The sequence below is a fragment of the Hipposideros armiger genome, unplaced genomic scaffold, assembly GCF_001890085.2.
Source record: "Hipposideros armiger isolate ML-2016 unplaced genomic scaffold, ASM189008v1 scaffold_480, whole genome shotgun sequence".
NCBI lineage: Eukaryota > Metazoa > Chordata > Mammalia > Chiroptera > Hipposideridae > Hipposideros > Hipposideros armiger.
This window is the reverse complement of record NW_017731830.1, coordinates 454,124-479,540: the sequence shown is the minus strand read 5'-3', so window position 1 is coordinate 479,540 and position 25,417 is coordinate 454,124. Positions and strand designations below refer to the sequence as shown.

The 25,417-nt window shown below is 51.4% G+C and overlaps 1 protein-coding gene across 1 annotated transcript in view; it reads left to right on the top strand.

Annotated features, from left to right (window-relative positions):
- Nucleotides 1-25,417, top strand: part of VPS35L (VPS35 endosomal protein sorting factor like) — a 103,581-nt gene that overhangs the window by 74,052 nt on the left and 4,112 nt on the right. The window contains exons 23-28 of the mRNA XM_019666883.1: nt 441-539; nt 2,111-2,188; nt 3,006-3,120; nt 12,218-12,357; nt 18,382-18,547; nt 23,224-23,342. Of these exons, the coding sequence (XP_019522428.1) occupies nt 441-539; nt 2,111-2,188; nt 3,006-3,120; nt 12,218-12,357; nt 18,382-18,547; nt 23,224-23,342 (717 nt within the window). The remainder of the gene's footprint in view (nt 1-440; nt 540-2,110; nt 2,189-3,005; nt 3,121-12,217; nt 12,358-18,381; nt 18,548-23,223; nt 23,343-25,417) is intronic.

Here is a 25,417-nt window from a genome sequence, read left to right as displayed (position 1 = left end):
AATCTACATCAGGAAGCAGAAAGGGGTGGCCCTTCTTAGGGAAACCCCTCTAACAAGCGTCTCCCAGGAGCCACATTTATATTCTGTGAAGAGGCCACAGCTGACAGAATGCCAGCCCCTCCCTTCCCAGTAGTCTCCTTCTAGCCTGGAAAATCCTGTTTGTATTTTGAGATTCTTTTATTTATACCCTTTGGCCTCTTTATGTTCACTTCCAGTGCCCGTGTCCTTACGATGAGGGGCAACAGTCATATCTCAGCTCTGCGCTGGGCGAAGTCACGTCAAGTCTGGTTAGGGCGTACTGCAGTGAGCGTATGTGTCTGCTTGTGTAACTGTGACATTCCCACCCATTCACAGCTGGGGGATCTTCGGTGACTTCTCATCAGAGCGCCTTCCCTTCCCCCTTGAAGCTTAGGAAAAACCCTCTCTCTCCTTGATTCCAGGTTTCCTTCGGCCGCGATTTTGAACAACAGCTAAGTTTTTACGTCGAGGCCAGGTCAATGTTTTGCAATCTGGAACCTGTTCTTGTGCAGTTGATTCACGTAAGGCGTTTCTTTCATTCATTTGTTCCCTTCATAAGTATTTACTGAGCGTATGTTTATCTATATACCACACACCGATTTTAATCCAGGATTCTCCTGATCCCACGTTGCTCCCGTTCCCAAGGGCTAAAAGGTGTTTTCTCAAAGGTCCATAAAATCTACAACTTTGCTTTGAAGTCTTTGGATGGTTTTTCATTGGCTTCTTTTTCTCTGAATGTGCATGTTTTCATTCCCGCATGCCAACAGCAAGGAGTTGAGTGAGTTGCACTGATTATTTAGTTACAGAAATACTAACTTGGAGTCCCCTCGTTGCGTAACCAGGGTCCCACCTTCTGTGGGTTGAGCTGCCTTTCAGTAATTTTTCGCGGTGTCTCCACGCCAAAAGAAATAAATACGGTTCTGTTTATCAAGAAGTTAGGCTCAAACAGCTTAAGTCTTTATGCCCTAGCAACGTGATAGCCCTTTGAAACAGTCATAGACGTAAATTGAAAGGAAAATAATATGTTTTTATTTCATTCTTAAATAACCCTAATGGCTTACTAATGAAATGTGTGCCCCTTTTGGGCACCGCACGGCACTTCTCAAACGTTGGAGTCAGACTAGACACCACTCCCCTTGTTTTCTGTCCCACGCTGATTTTTTTTCCACATTGGATTTGGCACAGTGCTCGCTTTTTGTCACAGTAGTCACCGAAATGACATCGCTGCGAGGACTGTGATGTATTCCTGTGTGGATGCTGTGAGCTGCTCACACCAGTACTTCGCTGGTGCCCACCGATTAAGCACTGCAGCGTTTTCCTTAAAAAAAAAAAAAAAAGGTGATGCCCCTGAGAGTTTGCCCAGCACTCTGTCCTGTCACAGTACACGGTTTGGGAACCACAGATGCCGGCTTTTCATGTCTGTGGAAAGATACCCTAAGGCATCTTTAGTTGCTTCATGTAAATTCAAGGAGACCAGCTTTTTTATATATTTGTTTGCTGGTTAGCAGGTTATATAGCGTTGCTAAACTTAAGACCTACATGTAGAGACTCCATCTGTAAGACTGGGGATAATAGCACCCACCTCGGAGGCCGTGAGGATTGAATGGGCCAATGAATGTGCAGCTCTTAGAACGGCCCCTGGCATGCTGGGAGTGACGACGGGGCTGTTATTACTACCTTGCTTACGGTTGCTGTGAGTTTGGCACAGCTGAATTGTATGGTTGATGCTCAGATTTGGAGGTTTCTCACAAGACGTCTAAGATCTTAAGCTTACTTAGTGTGTGGGGTTTCTGGAAGTGGAGTCAGTGAACCCTAGCTATTCATGAAACCAGAAGATGGTCATTTATAATGCCGGTTGACAGGCCTGACTAACTCAGTAAGTGCCTGTCGTTCTACCCTGTTGGAGATGTTGGCTCAAGCCCGGCTAGGCTCAGGCCTGATGGCCTCTTCTCAGGGCTCGGTGCTGAGAGCTGCGGTCCTGCTTAGCTTGTTCTCCTTGACCTGTATGCAGCGAACGTCCGTATCTCTGTGAAAGACGTGAATCGGCCATCATTTCATTCCCCTTTCTGTTTTTACTTATTAACCAATCTAGAATGTGAACCGGCTGGCAATGGAAACAAGAAAAGTAATGAAAGGGAACCATTCCAGAAAGACGGCTGCGTTTGTCCGGGTATGTTCTAAAGATAAGACTCGCGGACTTTGAACTCCAGTGGTTTTGTTTGTGAGTTCCTAATTTGCTTTTCCCAGAAAAAGACACATGTGTCACGATAAGGGTGCTTTTGTATTGATTTTCCAGATTAATTTTTCCTTGCATATCTAGGCTAACCAACTTTCTTAATGTTTTCAAAAGAAACGATCAAAGGAGTCTGAATTTTGACACGCATTGTGGGGAGGCGGTGGAGGGGTGGATTTGGGTTTTGGGGGCCAGCTCAGTTATTTCTGGAGCTGTGCCTGCATCCGGGAGGCCTGATACCTGTTTTTCCCTCTTGGTGAGTTCCCAGCTTTGGAAAAAAATGGCAGCTGCTTGAGTATGCTGCTCAGAATTTTATCAAAGTATTACTTATCCACGTTTTCAAAAATGAAATCCTAGCAAACAGACTACAGTGCATCAGAGGCACTTCTCACCTCCTACCTCTCTCCTCAGTCAACCTCAGGCTCTTCTTAGCAGCTCCTTCTGATTTCCTCAATTTTTTTAAAGTAATTGGTTTAAACGGCTGCCTTTTACCTTCTCAGTGTTAGGTGTTGTCTGTTTATTTCCTTCAGTGGTGGGCGAGGGTTTATAATTCATACACCATTACTCCCCTCACTTGCCCCAGTCCCCTCCCCAAGCGACAGGCACAGCAGAGGCAAGAGGGGAAAACGGGCTAAGATGGGGTGATTATTTTAAGTGTTTTTGCATGAAAAATACATGATGGGTGAAAACAGGAGTCCTAAGCCATGTGGTAGCGTTGCCGACGTAACCGTGTCCTCTGTCCCCTTTCTCCCAGGCCTGTGTCGCCTACTGCTTCATCACCATCCCTTCCCTGGTGGGCATCTTTGCCCGCCTCAACCTCTACCTGCATTCCGGCCAGGTGGCTTTGGCCAACCAGTGCCTCTCCCAAGGTAAGCCTGTCAGTGTCTGCCTGGGGCATCGACGGGGCGGAGGAATGTGCGTGTGAGTGGGGTGTGTGTGTGTGTGTGTGTGTGTGTGTGTGTGTGTGTGTGTGTGTGGAGCGAGAGAAAAAAGATTCCTTAAGGATGAAAGAAAAAGTTACCAATAAACAAGTTTTAAATGTTTCTTTAGTAGGAAGCACACATTGATAGTCAGACTGCAGGGCAGGGCTGTTTTCCCATAAGGACCTGCTTAAACCTCAGACATCCCGGGCTGCGTGGGCCCAGAGAAGCTGAGAAGTCAGGACTGCTTCAGCACGGCAGGTCCATGTTTATTTTGTTGTTGCTGATGTTTGTTTATTTGAAACCCAGAGGCACATGAGTAGAGTCTAGTAAATATAGAATGAGTCCTGTCCACAGCTTGCTGTCAGGGATGAAAATTCTGCTCCAGACCCATGTCTGTACTCGGCACAGAAGCTTCCCGGAGGCAGGGATGTGTATGAGCGGCTTCTAGGGGAGGTGATCCTGCCCGTGTCGGGTGGGGGATGGGGAGGGAAGACGGGGAAGGGAAGGAAGCCAGCAGAGGGCATGCCGGTGGCGGGTAGATGACTGCTGTGGGTGGCTGGGGACCCCTGGGAGGGGGGTCTAGTGGCCTGGGTGTTACCCCACCTGAGGGGTTTCTTTCCCTGTACTCCCATCCGCACCCCAGTCCCCTTGAGCCCAGAGAACGCCCTTAGGCAGAGGGTCACAGCGTATGTGGCAGGGTGATGCCCCCATCATCTCCTGGGACAGTGTGGGCCAGGTGTGTGCAGGCAGAGCCCTGGCTGCTCGGCAGCAAGGTACCTGTCCATCAGGCCTTAGCATAAGGACTGAAAGAAATCCTGGCGCCATTGATGGAGGAGCATTTGTTACGTGGCGAGCCCTTCGCACATGTCGCCTCATTTCATCCTCCCAGCAGCCACGTGAGGCGAGCCCTGTGGTTGGTGCCCCATTTCCCAGGTGAGAAGACTGAGGAAGGAATGGCTAGGGGAGCTTGCTCAGGGTCACTGAGCCAGCGCTCGGTCCCTGATCTAACCCAAGGCCATGTCCTGTCACCAGCCTGACAGACGGTGTGAACCATGCAAACAGCCAGGAAGCTTCAGCAAATAATGTGGGGGTTTCTCCAGCGCTGTGTGAGATGGACTGGTGCTTTCGCTGGTTGTTTGCCCCCGCCCCCCGCTCCCGTCTCCCACCTGACGTCACAGTTTGTGCCAGGGGAGCCACTCGCCACTCGCCGCCGTGGGTTTGGGTGGGCACTGCGTTGGTTGGAGAGCGGTCCTTCCCCGTTCTTTAGCCTTTGGCCCAACAGGTCTGGTGTCCCGATCTGATTCATCTGGGACAGTTCTGGGCCACCAAAGTCTTCAAACATGATCACTATCCAAGAACCTTTTCAAACGCGGCTTGGTTTTGCTTTCGACTCCGGGGTGCTCGGGTCTTCCCAGTGCATTCGGAATGGAACCGGATCCAGATGCCGTGCCTGTAAGTGGCCCCGTGGTCTGGGCCGCCCGCCGTCTGTCCGCACCTCATACCACACTGTAACCTTGCCAGCTTTTTCTGTCCTTTGAACATAGTAAGCTGCCTTCCAATCAGAGCCTTTGCGCTGGCTCTCCCCTCTTTCTAGAATGATCTTTCCCTAGATATTTGCATTTTTTAAAAATCACCAGGTAGGAGAGGAAAATGCTGCTCTGTGCCAGCCTCCTCGTGATGGTCGTTGCATGTCCCATGATCTGACGTTTTCTTACTGTTCATGTTATGTGTTCATTTACTCTTTGTCTGGACACCCCCTCCCCAGCAGGACTGCAAGTCCCACGAGAGCAGGCGGGCACGTGCCCTCATAATTTGCCGGTAAACGTGGAACTCTCTCCCCGTGTGCGTTTTGGTAAGGGCAACGGGTTAGTAAGAAACAGAGTAAAAATGCAAATTAACAGCTGCCACCAAAAACCTGATGATGTGCAAAACGAAGGTTAGATTAATTAATTCGATTAGTTTGGATGTGAGAAATGTTAAGCCTTGTAAACTGGTTCCCTCTCAGAAAGTTCAGGAGCCCAGGACCCTGTGGGAAGGCCTGAGTTTGGTGTCACCTCGATGCCCCACACGTGGGGACCCCAGAGGCCTAGCTCTTTCTCCTCCCAACTTTATAAACTCAGAACCCTGATGGCAAGTGTTGTGGATCCCAGGCAAGTTTACTATGACCAGACCCCCCCCTACCACCCCCCCAAAGATTTTCTGCTCCCGGGAGTTGTTGGAGGAGGGCTGTGGATGGCTGTTCCCGTCGTGCTGCCCTGTATTGCCCTCCGTCCACACTGAGATTAGCCGTGTAAGAACGCCCCGGACTCCGCCTCAGCTGTGGACTCCTCCCCCGCCCCCCTCACTTGAAGCTGCTGCAGGGAGCTGGAAGGTGGCGTCCCCTCCATGTTTAATAATTTATCTGGCGATTTTTCCTTGAGTCTGTAAACACTGGAGTGCTAAACCTTAAAAGCCTGCTGTTGTTCTGAAAGCCATACGCAGCATTCGCTGGCCAAAATAAATAATACATTCAAGGACTGAGGATGAGAAGGCTAAATATAAATGAAGTGAAGCTCATGGAAATGGGCCGCTTTTGTTCGCCTCCCTAAACACCCTCCCTGTCAGCTGGTTACGAAACTCCCCTACCCCCACCCCACCCGAGTTCTTTTCTCGGGCCCCCTGATCCAGGTCCCCTTTGTAAATTCTTAATCAGGTTTTACCTTACCAGGGCTCAGTCCAGCCCAACAAGTAAACTCCCGTTGACCTCCCTTCAAGGAATGCTGACGAAGGCTTATTACAGGGGAGGCCCACCCCGTTCTGGTCCTTTGGACGCGTTAGTGCAGCATGGAACGTGGGCCGGGTGGGATTTAGTCCACAGTCATCCACTGCCCCCGAGGATTTAGGAAAAACAAAGGACTTTTCAATCAGTGGCTTCTCGCCCAGAGGTGGCCGGGAGATGCCTGCCTATCTCTCCTTCAGCCACTGCACCAGATAACGTCTTGCCCTTGCTTGTCAGTGGTTCCTTCTGGAAGATTATCCTCAGGCCACGCCAAGAATAGGTTCTCTTGCCCCGTATTTTTATGTTCGTTCCATCCTCTTTAGCTGCTCACCTGAGAAAGGAGGGCGTTCTACAGGTGGGCCTTAAAAGAACATACGGGTATCAGGATGTGGGGTGGGGAGAAGGGACAGTGGGCGTCCCGTTCTAGCTAGAGGAGATGGCCTGAGGGAAGCTTGGAGGGGTGAGGTCCCGCCGCGTGTGTGGGTGTGTAGTGAGATGAGGCCCCGACTAACGGTGGCTTTCATGTCCCCAGTCCTGACTCTGCCACTGATGAGCTGGATGCCCTGGCACAAGTCGGCCTTTTTGTGCCTCAGTTTCCCTATCTACATGACTTGCCCAGGAGCACCCTGACCTGACTGCAGGTGCTCTCCCAGCCGCTGTGCTTCTCTGGTTGGCTTAGTTCCTCTGACCCACAAAACAATTTTATTTCTAACCCTGGGTGCCTGTGCAGTTGCTAGAGGCCAATTACTGAAGACATTAGATGAAGTTATTTAGGAAACAGAGAACTAGATTTAAGATAAGGAATCCCTGATCCTTTCTGCTTAGGGGAAGCCAAGCCTAGTGACCACAGAGAGGCCTTCACACCTCCGTGAGCTACTGCCGGGAGGGCAGAAAGCTGTGTCACTCCTGCAGTAACACGTGGGCTGAGCGTGCTTGGCTCATGAGAGCCCTGGGTGATTCAGGCATAATCCCTAAGGTGGATGGATCCTGCGTGTTTTCATGGGAAAGTGGGCGACAAGCTTCTGCATAGACCAGGTGGCAAAATCAAGGTTAGATTGAGCTGTCACTGATAGCAATGAAACAGTAATGAATTAGGTATTTGATTGTCCCTACACATTCATATGTCTTTAAGTGTTGCTCTCTTTACCTATCAAAATAGCTGCCCTTAAATGCACAAACCTAACTGCTACAATAACAAGCTTCAGCACAACAACACACTTTAGTAATAAATAGTATTCAGTCTCTATGGATAACTTGCTCGCAGATAGTAACTTGGCTATTTGGACTATGAAGCTTTACCCAAAGGCACCCCGGTCCCTTGGGGACTGCACCTCTTGACCGCAGGCTGCTCCGGCCCATTCAGGCTGCTGTAACAAAAATATACAGACTGGGGGGCTTAGCCAACAGCATTTGTGGCTCACAGTTCTGGAAGCTGGAAGTCCAAGATTAAGCTCAGTGCCTGGTCGGGGGGTCTCCCCAGTCCATAGAACTGTCTTCCCGCCGTGTCCTCACATGGCGGGTGGGGTGAGCAAGCTCTCTGGGGTCTCTTCTTGGGGCACTCATCCCATCCATGAGAGCCCCACCCTCATCACCCCCCCAAAGGCCGCACCTCCAAATACCTCCAAATATCACTGTGAGGGGTAGGGTTTCCACATATGAATTTGGGGGTGGGGGACACAGATGTTTAATCCATAACACAAAGCTGAGACAGTCGGCCATGTCCCGATGTTGCATTTTATACACTCGTTTCCATTATGTGGACATCGTCACTCCAACCTAAACTTACCCAGAGATGGTAAAGATATTTAGCAATGGGTTGGCGGAACATGAGAGAGTGACAAATTCTTCCAGCCAGAACCCTGTTTAATAAAGTATCTTCGAGGGACGGGGCTCTTTCAGCCCTTTGCGACATCTCGTCATAAGAAATTGCGGTTCATCTTCATAGAGCTCCTGGACTGGGAGCTGTCCACCTGAGTGGCCCAGGAAGGCGTGTGATAGCTGAAGGTCAGTCTGGGGGTGAATTACTTCTGTGGTCTTGTTTCACCCGGGGAGTTTATGACTCTGACAAGTAGTAAAGATTTTCATTAGCACTGACCTGAATGCATTATTTTAAAAACCAAAAGACCATTTGTGAAGGTGGTCTGCTTTATTGCTTCGTGACTCTCTTATGATTCATGAACTGAATCATGTTCCGTATCCATCCACCACGACAAGGACACAAAAGGATGGACTCACTCTGTAGGTCACAGTTAAATCTGGGTTCATCATGTATGGAGGGTGTTTGGGGCAACTGTCCTGCATTCTGTTGAAAAACAGACAACCTGTACAGTATTTTACATTTTAATGAGTTTTTTTCAAGTATTTTATTGGGGAACACCCATGGCCCTAATTGCTTTGCTTTCCTGCTACAGTGGCATAGTTGACTCTTTTAAGGAGGGTGCAGCTCACAGTGGCCCATGTGGGGATCGAACCGGCAACCTTGGTGTTATCAGCACCACGCTCTCACCAACCGAGCTAACCCGTCACCCTTAATGATCTTTATTATAAAAATAGTGCGTACTTATTTGAAAAAATTCCAACAGTACAGTAATGAAGACCTTGTTTCAAAAGCCCCCAGAGTCTCCAGCAATCTTCTATCTCCTCCCCTCCAAAAAAACCCCCCAAAAACCAAAAAAAACCCCACTGTTCACAGTTTAGATATATTTCTTGATTTTTTTCTTCTATATAGCCATTAAAAAATACTCATCCTTATACATTCTTTGCCTCCCTTCTGCCCTCCTTCCCTCCCTATCTGTACACCCCGTCCCCCCCACCCCCCCATAGAAATGAGATCCTGTCTTTCACAATGTTCCTCAATTTGCTTTTTTCACTTATCAGTAAATCTAGGACTTTCTTCCCACCCACCTCCTCCCACTCGTCCGTGTCAATACGTACTACGGAAGCACCCCACTCTTTGTAATGGCTGTTAAGCGTTCTGTTGTTTTGTTTTTTTTTTGTTGTTGTTGTTGTTCAAAGTGTTGTAAATTATTCCCCGCCCCCTTCATTTCACCCCCCCAAACTCCTATTGAAAAATATTTGGACCTTTCCAGTGTTTGGCTCTTACAGACAATGAGGAACCTTCATCTTAATTCCAAGCATTTTGAAGCTTCCCGACAGTTGTCCAGCTGACTGCCATTTTCGCCTCCTGTAACATGGAGCCCTTTTGTTCACGCTGTTGTGTGCAGAGCCTCCGTACACAAGACGGCGGTGGGGCCCCTCAGGTGGGCGCCGCGGGAGGCCGCAGCCCCCCGAGTTACCTACAGGAGCTGGACAAGGCCTCCGGGCTCAGGCTGGGACGTTGCAAAGCCTTGAGAAGAACCCATGGAAGTGGGGGTGTCTAGCGAGCTTGAACTCTGCAGTATGACTCACTGCTGGAGCAGCTCATCAGAGAGGAACCTTCTGGGTACCTTGGCTGTGGGGCACAGGGCAGCACCCCAAGCCCTGGAAGGTCTGCGCCGCCCTCAGTGTCACTCCTTGCCCTAACAGGCTGGTGGCCGTCCCTTAGAACGGCAGCACTGGGCGGCCCCTCCCTTCTCCTTCCCCAGTTGCCTGCTCTGGGAAAGAAGGAACGGGGTTCTCAGAAAGGCCCTCAGACCCTCGGCCTGTCCACCTTCCTGCCTCACTTTCCGCATCTCCATGATGGAAAATTATACTTTCCTTGCCTTTGCTAAAAAAATTTTTTTGGAAGTTTAAATTATAATTCCAAACCCGTAGCGTAGGAGTGCGGAAAGACCCCTGTTTCCTTTACCCTCAGCCCCCAGCCCTGCATCACACCAGCAGCTTGGCTCTGCCCTGCCTCACTGCTCTAGGCTTCTACATCAGTATAAACGCTACTTTTTCCTCTCAAAGATAGGATCACGCTGGACACAACTGTACAACTTTTTGTATTTTGTATGTCCAAGACATCTTTAGACATCAGAACATAGAGATGTACAGTCATGTGTCGCTTAATGACGGGGATACGTTCATGCATCATCAGGCCATCTCGACGTTGTGCAAACATCCCAGAGGCACTTACACAAACCCGGACGGTACAGCCTACTGTACACCTGGGCTACGAGCTTGCACAGCGTGTTACCGACTGAATACTACAGACGGTTGTAACATGTTGTGTTACCAGATTACGAGGGCTGCGCCATCAACCAGGTGACAGAAATCTTTCATTTCCGTTATAATCTTACGGGACCACCTTCATCTCAGTGGTCTGTCATTGACCGAAATGTCCTATGTGGCACGTGACTGTTCCTTATTTGTGAGTCACGTCACTTCCATGGCATGTCCGTGCAAGTTTCTTTAACTAGTCCCTTGTAGGGTTGTTTTCAGTCTTGCTCCAGTTGGGCTTAGAGCTGAGAGAAAGACGCCTTCATCCAGAGAGAACAGTTGTCTGTGATTTTTGGTAGCCAGACAGCGTGGACCATCCAAAAGTTTACCCAGTATCTTCAACTGAGCCTGTATTTTCAGCTTCCATTCACATCCCATCTCCTCCCAGGGTTTCTAGTGACGTATATTTGGATGGCTATTCTGTCATTTTCGTGGCTTTGTGTTTGGTTTGGGGTGGGTTTGACTTCTCCATGTCCCTGCAGAAGGTTCTGGAATGTCATGCTCTCTGGGTGTTCTGTGGACCCTTTGAAACTGCCCAGGGTGGGAAACAGGAGAGCCTAAAATCTCAGGGAACGATCACAATTTCTGTGATAACTGTGACCAGCAGCCCTGTCCCTGGCATTGTCACTGCCATCACAGTGGCCTTACTCACTGTGCATGTGACATGACGAGGCAGCCTGCCCTGGCGGACTAACACTGTTGGCCGCCCCTTTCCATTTGCTCCTGACTGAACGTCCCCAGGTTAAATCTTTCAGAGCGCTCCGTTCGCTGCTGCAAAGTCACACTCTGCATTTATCTGAAGGATTTAAAACAGTTTTTTCTGAGCCTGTTGAATTATAAAATTCACTAGAGAGGCTTGTTTAAAAAACAAATGGACCAGATGGTTAAGACGGTAAATTTTATGTTCTGTGTATTTTACACCTCTCCCCCACTCCTGTCCTCCCCCAAACACACACACAAATTTGGAAGAAAAAGCAAATGGACCAGATTCCACTTTGTAGCTATAAAAAACAAAGATGTGCTTTATGTGCAGTGATGGAATAAATGCCAAAACATGTTAAGTGTGTGTGTGTGTGTGGGGGGGTGCAGAATGGTGTCTGTTATGTTGACTTTGGTGTCACGTTTGCCCCCTGCGGTGCTGGACAGTGGGGGGGCTCGGTTTTGTTCAGGGTGCTGTGTGCCATGTTCCCTTGGCATCTCTGGAAATCGTGTCCGACTGGAAGTATATTTGGACCGTGTAAACATACATGATCTTACCGGTAGTTGAAAATTCCATTTGTCGGGTCAGTGTTTTGACCTTGAGATGTTTTCTCGCTGTTAATACCTTGGCAGTTCTAGAAATAACTTTCCCTCTCCCTCTCACCTCTCTCTCTCTTTTTCTCTCTCTCTCCCCCTGCCCTTCCTTTCACCCTTCGAAGTTTTCTTGTTTTACAGACTTCATATTTTTAAAAATATCTTCATTTCTGGGGTGATTCTCAGGAACTATTACTATCAGAAGTCTCTAAATCTCTCTCAATGTGTGTGAGTGTTCGCAGTCCTTCAGACATCCGGTTGTTATTCCTTTAACAATTATGGTGTGCAGTAGAACAGATGCAGGCAGACCAGGGTTTGAGCCCCGGTCCCTGCCACCAGTGCTGGAACCCCCCCCCTCTTTCTTCCTCTCCCCCCACTTCCACCCCCACTCCCCCCGGTTCTGCACTGTATTTCCCATCTGTTGAGTGGGCCCGATGACAGCACTTTTGCACTTTTTCCTCACGTGACCCACGGGAGGGTTCAATGAACGGATCCACATTGAGCCCTCAGCCCAGGCAACTGCGATTTCTATGTTTTCTGTAAAATTTTACCTCTCGCTTTTTTCACTTAATCGCCTAAAGCCGACTTGAGGTTCTCTGAGCTGACCTGCTCAAAGGAGGAAGGAGGAAAAGAGGATGAGATGGGAGGCAACAGCAGTGCCCTCTCAACGGAATGTCACCGGAATGGCCCTCCGCTTCAGTTACAGTTCGCAGAAAGCCTTTTCAGGGCCTGCTGTCAGCGTGGCCTGACGTCGCGTAACTCTCAGGACCAGCCTCCAGCCTCACGTGTGAACAAGAAAGCAGCCCCTGAATTTCTCCGTTCTCACACGTGGACTTTTCCCCTGTCTTGCAGCGGACGCCTTTTTCAAAGCCGCCATTGGCCTCATTCCGGAAGTTCCGAAGATGATAAGTATCGATGGGAAGATGCGGCCGTCGGACTCATTCCTTCTGGAATTCCTCTGCAATTTCTTCTCTACTTTGTTAATAGTCCCGGTATGTCTCCCCAAGAGGGCTGTGGGTGACGTCTTTCTTTGACCTGCTTTGTATGTATCCTGAGCCCCGAAAGTGCAAGGGTGATGTTGGTGACGGGGTTAGAGCTGAATGTCTCAGTGTGACTTCCGTTCACCCTGTGCCCTGCGTGTCGTCGTTGAGGCTGTCTGTATGGTCGGGGGTGTCGCTTCGTGGTTACGGGGGCTCAGGCATCGGCACCAAGATGCCGAGGGCAAAATCCGAGCCCGTCTTCTCCCTTCCCCTGCAGCCTTGGGCAGTTATGGAACCCAGCCCGCCCCCATCCCTGGGTTGTGGTTTCCGCATCCGTACAATGGAAGTATTGACAGTACCTACATGTCAGTGCTGCCGTGATAATTACGTGCGCGCATGTGCAGATTTGGTTAGTACAGAATAAAAGGCGAGGGTGACCCTCTCCTGATGGCAAGTACTGGAAACGAGAGATGGGAGGTCCAAGGGGACATTGCTGGGGTTTCCTGTGGGACGTAAGGGGTGAGCAGTCAGGCGTGGGCTGGAGGGAGTCAGGGCCCACCAGGACCAGCACGAGGGCCCTCACCCTGGCCGGGGCTCTGAACCCAGTATCCAGCTACGCCCTGGGGATCGGGCAGGGCGGCCGTGAATTTCGAGGAGAAAAGAAATGACATCTTTGTTCTTACAAACCTCAGTGACATGTGCCTTTCGCTCCATCATGAATTACAGGCAGCGAGTCCGTGGCAGCCGCGGTAGCTGGGACTCTGTCACCAGTAGCCACAACAGTATGTTCGTATCACATTTCGGGTGTGAAAACTATTTCAGAGGACTTGTTTATGTGCTTCCTTCCTTCAAAAGCACAGTAGTTACGAGGCCCATCTTTAGGTCTGTTTTTAAACGTATTCACTGAGGAACAATAGCTTACAATATAACAAATACATTGGAAAAATATTTTTATATCTATTTTAGGATCATTGGTTTCCTTTGTCGTCTTAGGTATTTTAGTTTCCGCGTAGTGTTCTGGGGCGCCCATCGGCCTTGGCAGGCTGGGACAAGGTCCAGACACAGGACAGGCTGGCTCCCAGCAGAGTGAAATGTCCGCGGGAATTAGGGCTACTTGTTAAAATCCGGGTGTTTGGGGACTTCTCCCAGCTCCCTCCTCAGTTCCGGTGTCGGTGGTCCTAGGACCACACTTTGAGAAAACACCCCTCTGGACTTGGACCATGAAAGTGACTCAGCTCCCATGGGGACAGAGTCCCTTTTTGGGGTGATGAAAATGTTCTAAAGTTGATTGTGGCGATGACTGCACACTTCTGTGAATATTGCTGACCATTGAGTTGTGCACTTTCAGTGGGTGAATCGTATCTCAGTGAGGCTGTGAAGACAAGAGCTTCCCGCTCTCCCAGGTCAGATCTCAAGGTGTCCAGAGAGAGGAGGGGATGGTCAGGGGCCCGGGCTCGACGCTTGACTTGTGTTTTCACATCTCCCTCTCTCCTTTCTGGATAATCTAGCTATTTGTCAAGTGAGGGGACAAAAGGAATCAGGGTTTCTAAAGAGGAAGCCGATCAGTGTCATTGTTCATTGATTACCTGGGATGCATTTCCTCCTGTATATTGTGTTTTCTTTAGGTGAAAAATCATCGGAGCCCTGATGAAAAGCCTTGTGCTTGGCATCAGAAACCTGCGTTTGGTCCTAACCCAGTGACTCGGGAGCCTTATGGCCTTGGGAAGCTTTTGTAACCCCTCAGAGCCTCAGGCTGACGACCCCTAGTTGTCACCTTCCTAAACTGTCATCACAGTGCCCACCTGGCAGGGCTGCTGTGAGGCTGATGGCAGTGAGAGTCATGGAAGCGGTTTGTGAACCAGCTCTGTCCCTGAGGCCACAAACTGATGACCAGTGGGCAGAATCCAGCCCGCAGACATGCTTGCTGGCCACATAATCACGGAAAACATTTGGAATGAATTACCCATATTTAAAAATTGGTAGATCACAGAAAAACCCAGATTTTCTGTTCCTCTTGAAAAAATCAGGTCCTACCATGTGGGTCCATGTTCCCCATCTGGCCAACTGGCCTCAGTTGGGGAGCAGTTGCCCCCTGGAGGGTAGCGGGGGGCTTGCACACTTTCTCCAGTTCCCCTGGGTGCCTCTGGACGCATTAAACCTATTTCTGTTTCCTACCTGGCCCCTGGACATCCTTGGGAATGCCCCCTGGGTTCAACAGATTTTCTTGTTCCTGGTGTCAGTGCTGGGGCTTTTGCCGGGTGGGGTTTACTAACAATAATGAGGTGAAGAACAGCCACAGGTCGTGACTTCTGGCTACAGCTGGCCCTCGAACAACATGAGTTTGAACTTCTAGAGTCCATTTATACGCGGATGTTTTTCATTAAATACACAGTCGGCCCCATATCCCTGGGTTTCACATCTGCGGATTCAGCCAACCCCAGATCCAAACTGTGTTTCTGATCCGCCGCTGGGAACCGCGGACGCAAAGGACCAACTGTATCCATCATTCTATGCTGTTTTATTTAAGGGACCTTGGGTCTTTGTGTCCGTGGGGGGGGTCTTGGAACCCATCCCCCAAGGATGCCGGGGGACTGGAGTTAGGTTTTGGGGAATCAGAAATTACATGCGGATTTTCGACTGTGCCATTTGCCAGTATTCCTCTCTAGGAACCCTCCCCCCAGCCCTGCAAGGTGGGGGTCGTTGCGCCTTTTTCCCTTCAGGAAGCCTAGAGCTGCAGAGGCCGTGCTGCTTGCCCGGGTCACAGCTGATGAGCAGCCGTGTCCCCCATCCTTTCCTGAGCTTCCTCCCAGCCCCGCCCCCGCCCCCCACATTCTGGCTCCTGCTCGAAGGACTTTATTGTTTATTTAACCCACACTTAACATGCCTCTTGCAGTGAGCCCGCCAGCAGTTCTCAAATACTCACCCCCGGCAAGCCTGTTATCATCCTCATTTCGCAGAAGCAGACCCTGGCACAGAGAGGGGAACTGACTCACCCAGGGTCACCAGCTAGTAAGTGGCTGCGACAGAACTCAAAGCCAGGATGCCTGGCTCAGCGCTGTCTCCTCTGCCTCTCATCTTAGCTCTCCTGGGAAGCTCGGCATCTCTAGGGTATTGCCTCTTCTCCCGAGTCGTGACATCTGTTTAGTAGAAGGACTTGTGCTGATGCTGCAAATGGCGGAGCCAGGGCCTGTCTGTCCATCTGGGAGGGAGGCCCGAGTCCCTTCCAGCAGCCCCTTGGGTCTCGTTTGCATTTGCTCGCTTGTCAGAGGCAGCCTTGGCAGGGACACCAGGAGGACCTTTCCCACTTGAATTGCCAACTGAATCCAGGACCTTTTTTTTTTTTAAATCTGTGTTTGCCTTCAGTTGCTGGCACTGAGCCATCCAAGTACAATTAAAAAAATATGTGACAGCCATGGAAGCGTGACTGTGATGTGGAAAGATTTTCCTCGCACAGAAGGTTGGAGATAACGTCTCGTCTCTTGGGTTATGAGCAGAAGCTCACAGACATGGCTTGCCTGCAGACCGTCTCATCTTGGCTCCCCTCCTTCCTTCCACCTTTTGAAGGTGTGTCAAACGGTCTCCCGCAGTAGTCACGGCAGTTTGTGTTGAAATTCAGTTACTGGAACATTCATTCAGGTTGTTGTCTCCTTCCAAGGCAGACCCTGAAATAAAAGGTATTGTCGAACATCCACACAGCAGAACAATATAGAAACAGCTGTCAGCCAAGAAAGGCAGCAGTGAGCTGCCAGCTGAGATGGGCCCTGTAGGCAGTGGGCACTTGTGATGCCGTCCGTCTGAGGCCCCCAGGCTTTGGGACATCACGTGTCCTCTTGCTGACAGAACAGCAGTTCCATGGATGTTGACAGCTGTACAAACCACATCTCCCCCTCCCCCGCCATGCTCACCCGCTGGAAGTGTTTGTTACGCTGTAATGCACCCACTGGGTTTGCCACCTGCTTGCGCCCACCACCGCGGTTCCAGCACTTGTCCGTCTCCGGGCCGCTTTCAGAATAGCTGACGCCGTGTATGCCATCCCTTTAGCTGGCTCCATGGGCAGAGGCGCGCCTAGTTCATCTGTACAGGGGCCGTGTAGATTGAGGCAGTGTTGGCTCTGGCGCCAGGCTGCCAGGGCTCAAGCCCCAGTTCCCACAGACATCATCATGGTGGCCCTGGACCACATACCGTCTCTGGCCCAGCTCCCGTCTGTGAAATGGGGGGGGGGGGCGTCATAATGGTATATTCCTGGAACGTAGAAAAGCTTCAGCAGCTATGATAGTTACCATACATGTTAGCTACGGTTGCTGTTTTTATAGCTACTTCCGTTCCTGGTACTCAGGGAGTGTAGAAGGCACTCAAGAAATGTGACCCATTCAACAGTATTTACCGAGTGCCTACCATGTACCCAGCACTGTTCTAGGACCAGGGACGGGGCACCCTTCAGTGTGTCCCCGGCAGTCCTGGCAGTGTGCTGCTGGCAGACACGTCAGTAAGGTGCCCATGTCCTGGAGGTTCCAGGCCTGGGTGAGAGAGAGAAACAGCTAAACCAAGACACGTTACTGGGCACTTCATTGAAGGAATGAACACCATCGCTTCGGATGGTGAGAACGGCTCGGAAACACGACGGGATGATTTGGGATAGAGAGAGACTCGGGCGGGGCGGGGGCTCTGGGTGACCAGGGAAGGCCTCACTGTTGATGTAACATGTATGCTGAGATCTAGGCTCCAAGGAGCCATCTGCCTTTGAGAATGTCTTGCAGATTAAAACCTCCAGCGGAGGGAACAGTAGGCTGGAGGCCAGAACGCCCTTGGCACGAGCTGCCCCCCTGTAGCATCCTCTGCCCTTGCGTCTGACCTGTATGGGAGCCTGGCCTCTGGAGGCTGCCTCACCTGGGCTTCTTCCTTCTGGCTTCAACTCAGCCAGAGGGAGGTCCCGGCAGCAGGTGGGAGGGCAGGAGAGTGAGGTTGGGGTATATCCACCATGCTCGCTGGGCCATGGTTCGGCAATGGCTTTGTTCCTGCACCCCAGGCCACCGCTCCTGCCAGGTGGCCTCCTCCATCTGCAGGTTCCACTAACGTGACTCCCCGTGTGCCTTCAGCCCGAGGGTGGTAACGGCTTCCTGCTGTTGCCAGGGGCTGGGTGCCTCCCCTTTTCCTCACTAGTTCCCTTCACCCTGCGCGCATCTTTATAAGTCATCCTTCATTTGTCCATGCTCATCTAAATTTAACCCTTTGAGATGCCCTGTGTGTCCTGGCAGGACCCTGAGTGGTCCAGCTGGTCCCAGGAGCTGGAAAGGTGTGGCTAGAGTGAGGGGCACGGTGACCAGCCCGGGCAGGGAGGTGACAGCAGGAGCTGGACATGTACTCCCCATGGGAGAAGTCTCTGGAGAGCGTGAAACAGGAGAGCCACAGAACCCAGCATGCCTCTTTGGAACTGAATTGAAGCTGCAGACTTTTTTGCACCCATCACTTTTTCCGTTCAGTTCAGCATCTGAGAAACACCCTTATGCGCGCTCTGACTGCCTCGGGATGTTCCTCTCTGGAGAGAGCCCTCAATGTAGGTGTTGATGCTGTTAAACGCCCTGACGAGCGAGGCTGTTTTTAAGGTCGGTGCCCCATAGCGACAGTGATCATTCGGGGAGGTTACCTGAAGTAGGTGGCGTCCGCCATTCATCTGCTACGAGCCCAGCAACTCGCTTTTGGAGTTGGAGGATTGGGGCTTTTGACTGCTGTGCACATGAGAACAGGGTTGGAGTTCTGGAAACAGGCCATTAAGCTGACAGGACACTTTGCTTTCTCATTCCTCGGACCCAAAAGGGGAAGCTCTCAAAGCTCATCTCCGCAGGCTGGAGCATGTGGATGCGTGGGTTGGCGACGTTTTTAACATTTTTCTCAGTATTGTTTAACCATCGCTGGCACTTTACTTTCTCCACAGCTGCTAAAGGGTGGGACCTGGGTTTCTGTCTTGATTTTTCTTTTTCTTTTTTTACCTCTTGCTTCATATCTAGGATTGTTTATCCTTTTTTGGTTCTCCACTAGGATCACCCTGAACACGGGGTCCTGTTTCTTGTTCGAGAGCTTCTCAATGTGATCCAGGACTACACCTGGGAGGACAACAGTGATGACAAAATCCGCATCTACACCTGCGTCCTGCACCTCCTGTCTGCCATGAGTCAGGAGACCTACCTCTACCACGTAGACAAAGGTAGGCGGGCCCCTCCCGCCAGACAGACCACTGTGCTTGAATTTCATCTACGTCAAGTGACGTGTGTTCAATCCCTTATTGAACCCACCTTGTGTCACCCACCGTGAACTAGCCCAGGATCTCACTACATTTGCCCAGGGTAAGAATTCCCCGGGGCAACTCTTAAAATACCGATTCCTGAGCCCCACCTGCCCTTCTGACTTAGACTCCCCAGGAAGAGGCCTGAGACTCTGCATCTTTCACAAGCGTCAGATGAGCTCGGAGAAGCCCTCTTTTAGATAGGTGTTGTCTTTGGTGAGCTGCAGAATTACCTAGAACAATGGTTATGTACACATGAGCGTGAGCTTCATCCCAGGCCTGTTCCTAACCTCAGTCTCAGGCGGGTCCCCACTCTGGGTGTTTTTCTCGTTACTTCAAGTGACGCTGAGGCTCAGCAAGCCCCTAGCTCAGCTGCTCGGGAGGAAGGAGTTGGCCCTGGTCCGTGTGCTATCAGCCACTTTGAATGTGCTGCCCCGAGTTTGCACGCATCCTCCTCCTGCCCTGGGTGTAACATGGGACAGTCCCCACTCCAGACCTCTGTGCGCTGAGCCTATGCGTCCTCCTGCTCATCAGACCCTCAGCTCCAAGCTTTGGTTTCCAAAAAAATGGCCCTATTGTTTAAAAGTGCTTCGGCCAGTAGTTGTTTACTTTAGGGTTTAAGCAAGTGTCTCTACTTTTGCAAGTTCCATGGGACAAATTTGCAGTGGTGAGGGATGGCCTTCTGCCTTAACTCTCGGAGGTTTTCTCTAGCTGAGATCTGGAGGCTGATGGTAAAGATGTAACTTAGGCCGGTTAATGCAGGTGATGACGGCTCACACTACCTGAGTTCCTCCTGTGTGCCAGGCACTGCACCAGACTCCAGGGGCCTCTTTCTCCTTTAATCCTCATAGCACTGCGATAGGACGGGCATCCGTGTCTCCACTTTACATGCCACCAAGGGGGAGTCTCAGGACAACGTGGTTTGCAAACCATGTGGTCTCAAGGGCTGAGGGCCAGTTAGTAATGGAAGTGCAATTCAGATCCAGACCTGTGGGATATACATCAGGCTGCATCCTTGATGACAAAACGACGTTTTAGTTCAGTATAACATACAGTGTACATGTATAACAAACTGTGAAGCTCAGTGCATTTTCCCAAAGTGAACACACCCAGGTGACTACCACCCAGATCAAGAAATTGAACAGCGCTGATTCCCCAGAAGTCCCCCACAGGCTCCCTTCCAATCAGCACTGCTCTCCGACTGCTCGTGTTACAGATCAGTTCCTGGCTTTGATGTAAATGGACGCATTTAGCGAGCATTGTTCGGTGTCTGGCTTCTTTCCCTCAGTATTCTGTCTGTGATTCTTCTGCAGTGTCGTGTGTAGCTGTAGTCACCCTTTTGCACTGCTGTATAGTATTCCATTGTGTGGACACACCAGGATTCAGTCATTCCCTTATGGACGACCATTTGCATGTTTCCAGTTCCGTTTCCGGCTGGGATGAATAGTGCTGCTATGGCTGGTCCTGAACATGTCACTTGGTGTGCATTTATGTTGGGTACGCACACCCAGGGGCGGAATTGCTGGCTCACAGGATTTGCTTAGTTCAGCTTTGGTAGGTATTGCATTACTTTTCCGACATGGTTACACCAGTTGCCACTCCCACTGGGCATGAGTGAGGGTTTCCATTGGTTCTCTTGGTGTGCTCAGCCTTTTTCATTTTGGCTGTTCTAATGAGCATAATTTGCATTTCCCTGATGGCTAATGAGATGGAGCTAATGAGTTTTCCTGAACTTGTTGGCATTGTTTTTTAATTTTTTTAAATGGGGAGCAGCCATGGTCACTGGTTACACATTGCTTTCATGCTACAATGGCATGGTTGACTCTTTTATGGAGGGCGCAGCTCACAGTGGCCCATGCAGGGATCGAACCGGCAACCTTGGTGTTATCAACACCACGCTCTAACCAATTGAGCTAACCGGTCACCCCTGCTGGCATCCTTATTTCCTCTTTTGTGAAGGGCATGTTGACAACCAGACACTGACGTGGAAGGGGGTCTAAACCCACGGCCCTGTCAGGAGCAAGCCCCGTCCTCTCTCCTGTTCCTCCTCTGCCTACACCTCCCCCCTAGGGCAGGCTGTAGGGGCAGGAGTGCCGCTGAGGGAACGTGGCTGTTTGTGTTCCGTAGGCGGGACTCTAGTTTTCTGGTGGTGAGGACGGAAAGATGGGTTTCCTTTTCCTCCTCCTTGGCCCAGCTGCGTTTACTTTGGATGCACACTTGTGACCGGACAGTTGTCTTAGCAGGAGAGAGTCCGGGGGCTGCAGGCGGCTTTGCAGGGGCTGGGGTTCCATTTTCCCACCCTGTTCCCACTCTGGGCGGCCTTTTAGACAGTGATGACATGGGTCAGGACTTCTGAAAAACTCGGGTCAAATATTTCTTGCATTTACGAAGGATGCCTTGGCTGCTCTCTTCCCGGACTAATAAATAGAGACGGTTCTGGAATTGCCTGGAGCGAGAACTCCACTGCTTACATGCACATGTGTTTGATGTGGAAGGAGGAATATTGCTGGATGCCGAGTGTTTATTTAATATACAGACAGAGTATCTGCAATGGGAAGAGGGTGCCCAGGATGCCACTGTGAAGCCGGAGGAGTCCCTTCACCGCCCCATGCCACCTGCCAGGCCCTTGAAGCATTCGGGGGTGTGACCCCAGGGCCAGACAGATGCAGAGGTTGTGGGCTATTTTTAGTGGCTGTTGACTGGGGATACCATCTCTCCCGTCCTGAGCACCACGTCTGACTCAGGCTCCCCCTACACTCCGGCCTGACCACTTTCTCTAATTCTCTTAATTCACCGTTTCCTCCCTCCGTCACCACCGAGGGTTACGAGGCACACTCATTTCCCCAATTTTTGTCGTTTTCTCTGGTGAATTCACCCTGCCAGGCTCAGCCTGGATCTTTCTAATCCCAGAATTTCATCCCGTGTCTCGATGTGAGGACACTGTAACCCCTGTACCCCCCTCCTGACATTCGGCACACGCTACTGAGCCTGCCTGTTTGCTCGTCTGCCTCTCCTGACAGACTGTGAGTGCTGGGAGGGCTGGACCGGTCGGCCTTGGACCAGTCGGCCTTGGTCCCCTCTGGGTCCCCACACCCAGCCCAGAGCCTGGCGCACAGCAGGCCCCACCCAGTAGGTGCTGTGTGTGTGTGTGGTCGAGGGAGCGGCTAAGAGAGCACACACAGACGTAGCAAAACGGCTGTCAACTGGTGGTCCTAGGGGAGAGGTAGGCATCCAGGGGACTGTGTTTCCTACTCTTCTGTAGCCTTGACATTTTTCAAAGTAACAAGCTGGGCCAAGAAATGCACAGCAAATTATATTCCTGCAGATAAGCCAAACTGAACCTATTGTACTACAGATGTCCCCAGACCACACCCTCCTGAGGCACCGTCATGGCCTCTGGTTCATCAGATGTCACCACAGCTGGGACAGTGGCCCGTCAGATCAGAAGCAGCAAGGACCCTTTCCCTCTTCTCGGTCCCTTAGCGCCGTGGGTGCTCCAGGGGTTTCTCTGTGGGCCTGTGGGTTCTCCCCTGATTGGCCTCTCAGAGCTTTGCTTGTTCACCCCAGGTTGAAATGACGGTGCTCCACCACGGACAAGTCGGCGCTTGGGTGCTGGGATGAAAGCAGCTTTTAAAAGGGATCTGGAGAGAAAAGGGAGTGAGTTCACATAGACATGGAGGGAAAGAACGGACTCTAATCAGGGCTGTGGTGTCTCTGTGGATCTGGCAACAGCCCGGTCCAGCACTCCCTCCCGCAACAGAGGAAACACCTGAAGAGTCCCCAGCAGGGACTGATTAAATGCACTATGGTCTGTCGTACAATGGGACGCTGCTCGGCCGTGAAACAGAACAGCAGATCTGTATATGCCGATAGGAAAATAGCTGCGAGTGTGTCAAGTGCAGAGCAGCGCACGTGTGGTCTCTCTCCCCTTACCCAGAGTAGGTCATGCTCTGTGTGCAGGTCAGCTGATAGGAAGGAGGAAAAGAGTTCAGCTCAGGCAGTCCTTACTGGGCGTACTCTAGGCAGTGGTTGTCACAGGAGGTGCCCAGGCAGAGTGGGGGTTTTTCAATGGCAAGAGACGTGGTCAGGGATTCAAGTTCACTAGCAGAGAGAACTTTACGGTCCGTCTGAAGAGGGGTGACCAGGCAGGCAGTGAGGTGCAGTGATTGGCAGTTTAGGCTTTGGAATGGGACTTCCTGGGTTTGAATCCTAGCTGGGACCACCTCCTAGCCTCAGTTTCCCCATTTGTCAGAGGGAGACGTTACTATCGTCTCTTTGTGCTGGTTCTGAGGACTTGCAGTAATGTGTGGACAGCACTTCGTCCAGTGGTCAGGCTTGGCGGCCGCTCTGATGGTCACTGTGATTCTGGTTGTCCCCTCCACCCGTGGGCCAGAGGGGACATGACTGTCCACACCCTGGTCTCTAGCTCTGACTGTCCAGAAACCCAGGGCTTTTCTCTGTGATCCCAAAGGCCCCCAAGCCCAGTGGGAAACTTTGGCTGTTTCCATGTGCTGTACATCGACTTGCTGCCACGCGGCTGCCTCTCCCCAGCCAGGACGGCCCGGGGAACGTCTCACAGCTCTGGTTTCTTCCATCAGTCGACTCCAATGACAGCCTGTATGGGGGAGACTCCAAGTTTCTGGCTGAAAACAACAAGCTGTGCGAGACGGTGATGGCGCAGATCCTGGAGCACCTGAAGACCCTGGCCAAGGATGAGGTAGGTGCCCTCTGCCGGCCCCCACGCCCGCTGCTGGCTCCGAACGCATGCGTTCCCAGGGTGGTTGGACGTTGGTTCTTTCTGGAGTGAGGGGTGTGTTCTCGTGCAGACAGTTTGTCGAGTGCTGTGCGGCCCTGGCCCCTGCTTTCTGTCTGCAGTGTGCCTCCCCAGTGCCCCGGCCATCTCCGGCATCCCCGGGCTCCTAAGACTATAATGCAGATGAAAAACTCGGATCTCCTAGTGACACCGCAGCCATCATCACATCACAGCACAAGACATCACTCACGTGTTTTGTGGTGATGCTGGTGCAAACAAACCTACTGCGTTGCCTGTCGTATGAAACCACCGTATACCGTGTTTTTAGGTACCTTTTCTATGTTCAGATAGGCTCACCACTGTGTGACAACTGCCTCCATAACGTGCTGTCCAGGTTTGTAGCCCAGGAGCAATAGGCCATGTCATCGAGCCCAGGCATGTGGAAGGCCCCACCTTGTAGCTTTGTGTATGTGACCCCATGATGTTCATACGACAACAATGAAACCGCCTGACGACATAGTTCTCAGAATGTATCCCCGTCGTTCAGAGACCTGATTGTACCTGGTCTCCCCCCAGTTATGTCGACCATACCATGTTCTGCAGCTTCATGCAAACATGTGGGCGACAGCTGGACCCAGTGGCCCCGTGCCAGGCTGGCGGAGATGGTTGGTGGTTCACAGTGTGTTAAGGTGGGTTCCTGTTGTCTTGTCGCCGTGGGAGAGGTGGGCAGTCTCCTTTTCTCTGCGACCTTCCTGGGGGTTCCCTGGTGTCGCCTGGCTTCATTCTGGCCTTGCTTGTCACCGCTCCGAGCTGTCTGTTTGGAGCTTGGAGCAGTTTGATTTCTATATTCCCCTGACGGCTTGTTCCTGATCGCATCCTGACAGGTCCTGTTTTCCCTCACCGCCCACCCCTCATTCCCTTTCCTAAACCCCAGACAGATTTCAGCCTGCTCGGTTCCCAGCGGCCTCCCCGTCCTCGCTGAGCCCTCCGCCCGTTCCTAGGTTCTGCTCCTACGCCCCCACCCCACCAAACCCTTTGAAGACAAAGACAGATCAAGCTGGATTTGAGGTTTAATTCTTACTCATTTCCAGAACTGCAGAAAATACCACCGCTGCCCTAAACCCCGTCCGCACCCTACCAAAAACCGCAGGAATGTTGTATATGTGTGTATACACACGTATGACGTATATGTGTGCCTGGGTCCCATTCTCCCCGGGTTATTCAGGGAGGTGCTAGAGAATGGCATTTTTCTCTGGACTCCATCCCCTGGCGGCCTCTGCCAAGGTCATGGGCACTGCCCGAAGGTCCAGCCTCAGGGTTAGCAGGCCAAAGGGCAGGGGAAAAGTTCAGCTGCCCTGGCCCCCGAGTGTCTTATGGTGCCCTCTCTAGGGAGGATATGTGGGTGTGTCCCCCTGACCTTGGGGACCCCGCTGGGGTCCTTCATGCATGAGGGCACTTGGCTGTCAGCGGAAGGAGCGGCACAGAACCCCAACTTCTTCATGAACTGGTTTATCAAACCATGAGTATTAGAAGAGGCGCCCCACCTCCCAACTGAAAGGTCTTTTTCAAACACATGCAAACTCTCCGTCAGGGTTAGACCCAGCGTTTCTGTCTTTGTGTAGTTTGTTTTCAGGACGTTCTACCCTGCAGGACACGGGAGGCCCTTCCCTTCAGCCTGGATTTGATCCACTAATTAGATCCCCCTCTGTCCCGCTGCTTGAGAAATTCTTAGTGCCCTTCCCTGAGGCTTCAAACCATCGGCTCTGGCTCCAGCTTCTTGCCCAGAGACCTCGCAGAGCAGCGCTGTGTGTCTGACAAGTTGTACCCAAGAAACACTTGCCACGTGGTTTGAAAATACCTGTCTCCACTGATGTGCCAGGCTGAGTCTCATCCCAAGTGGCCATCTGCAGCATCAGGGACGTTCACTGAAAATGTCGGTCCATAAGAGCATTTAGTAGAAAAACACGGGTGAGCCGCACTAAAATGGACTGTGTCGCCCTTCACTGTAGCCACGCGCTCTGAAACTCACAGGTGACACG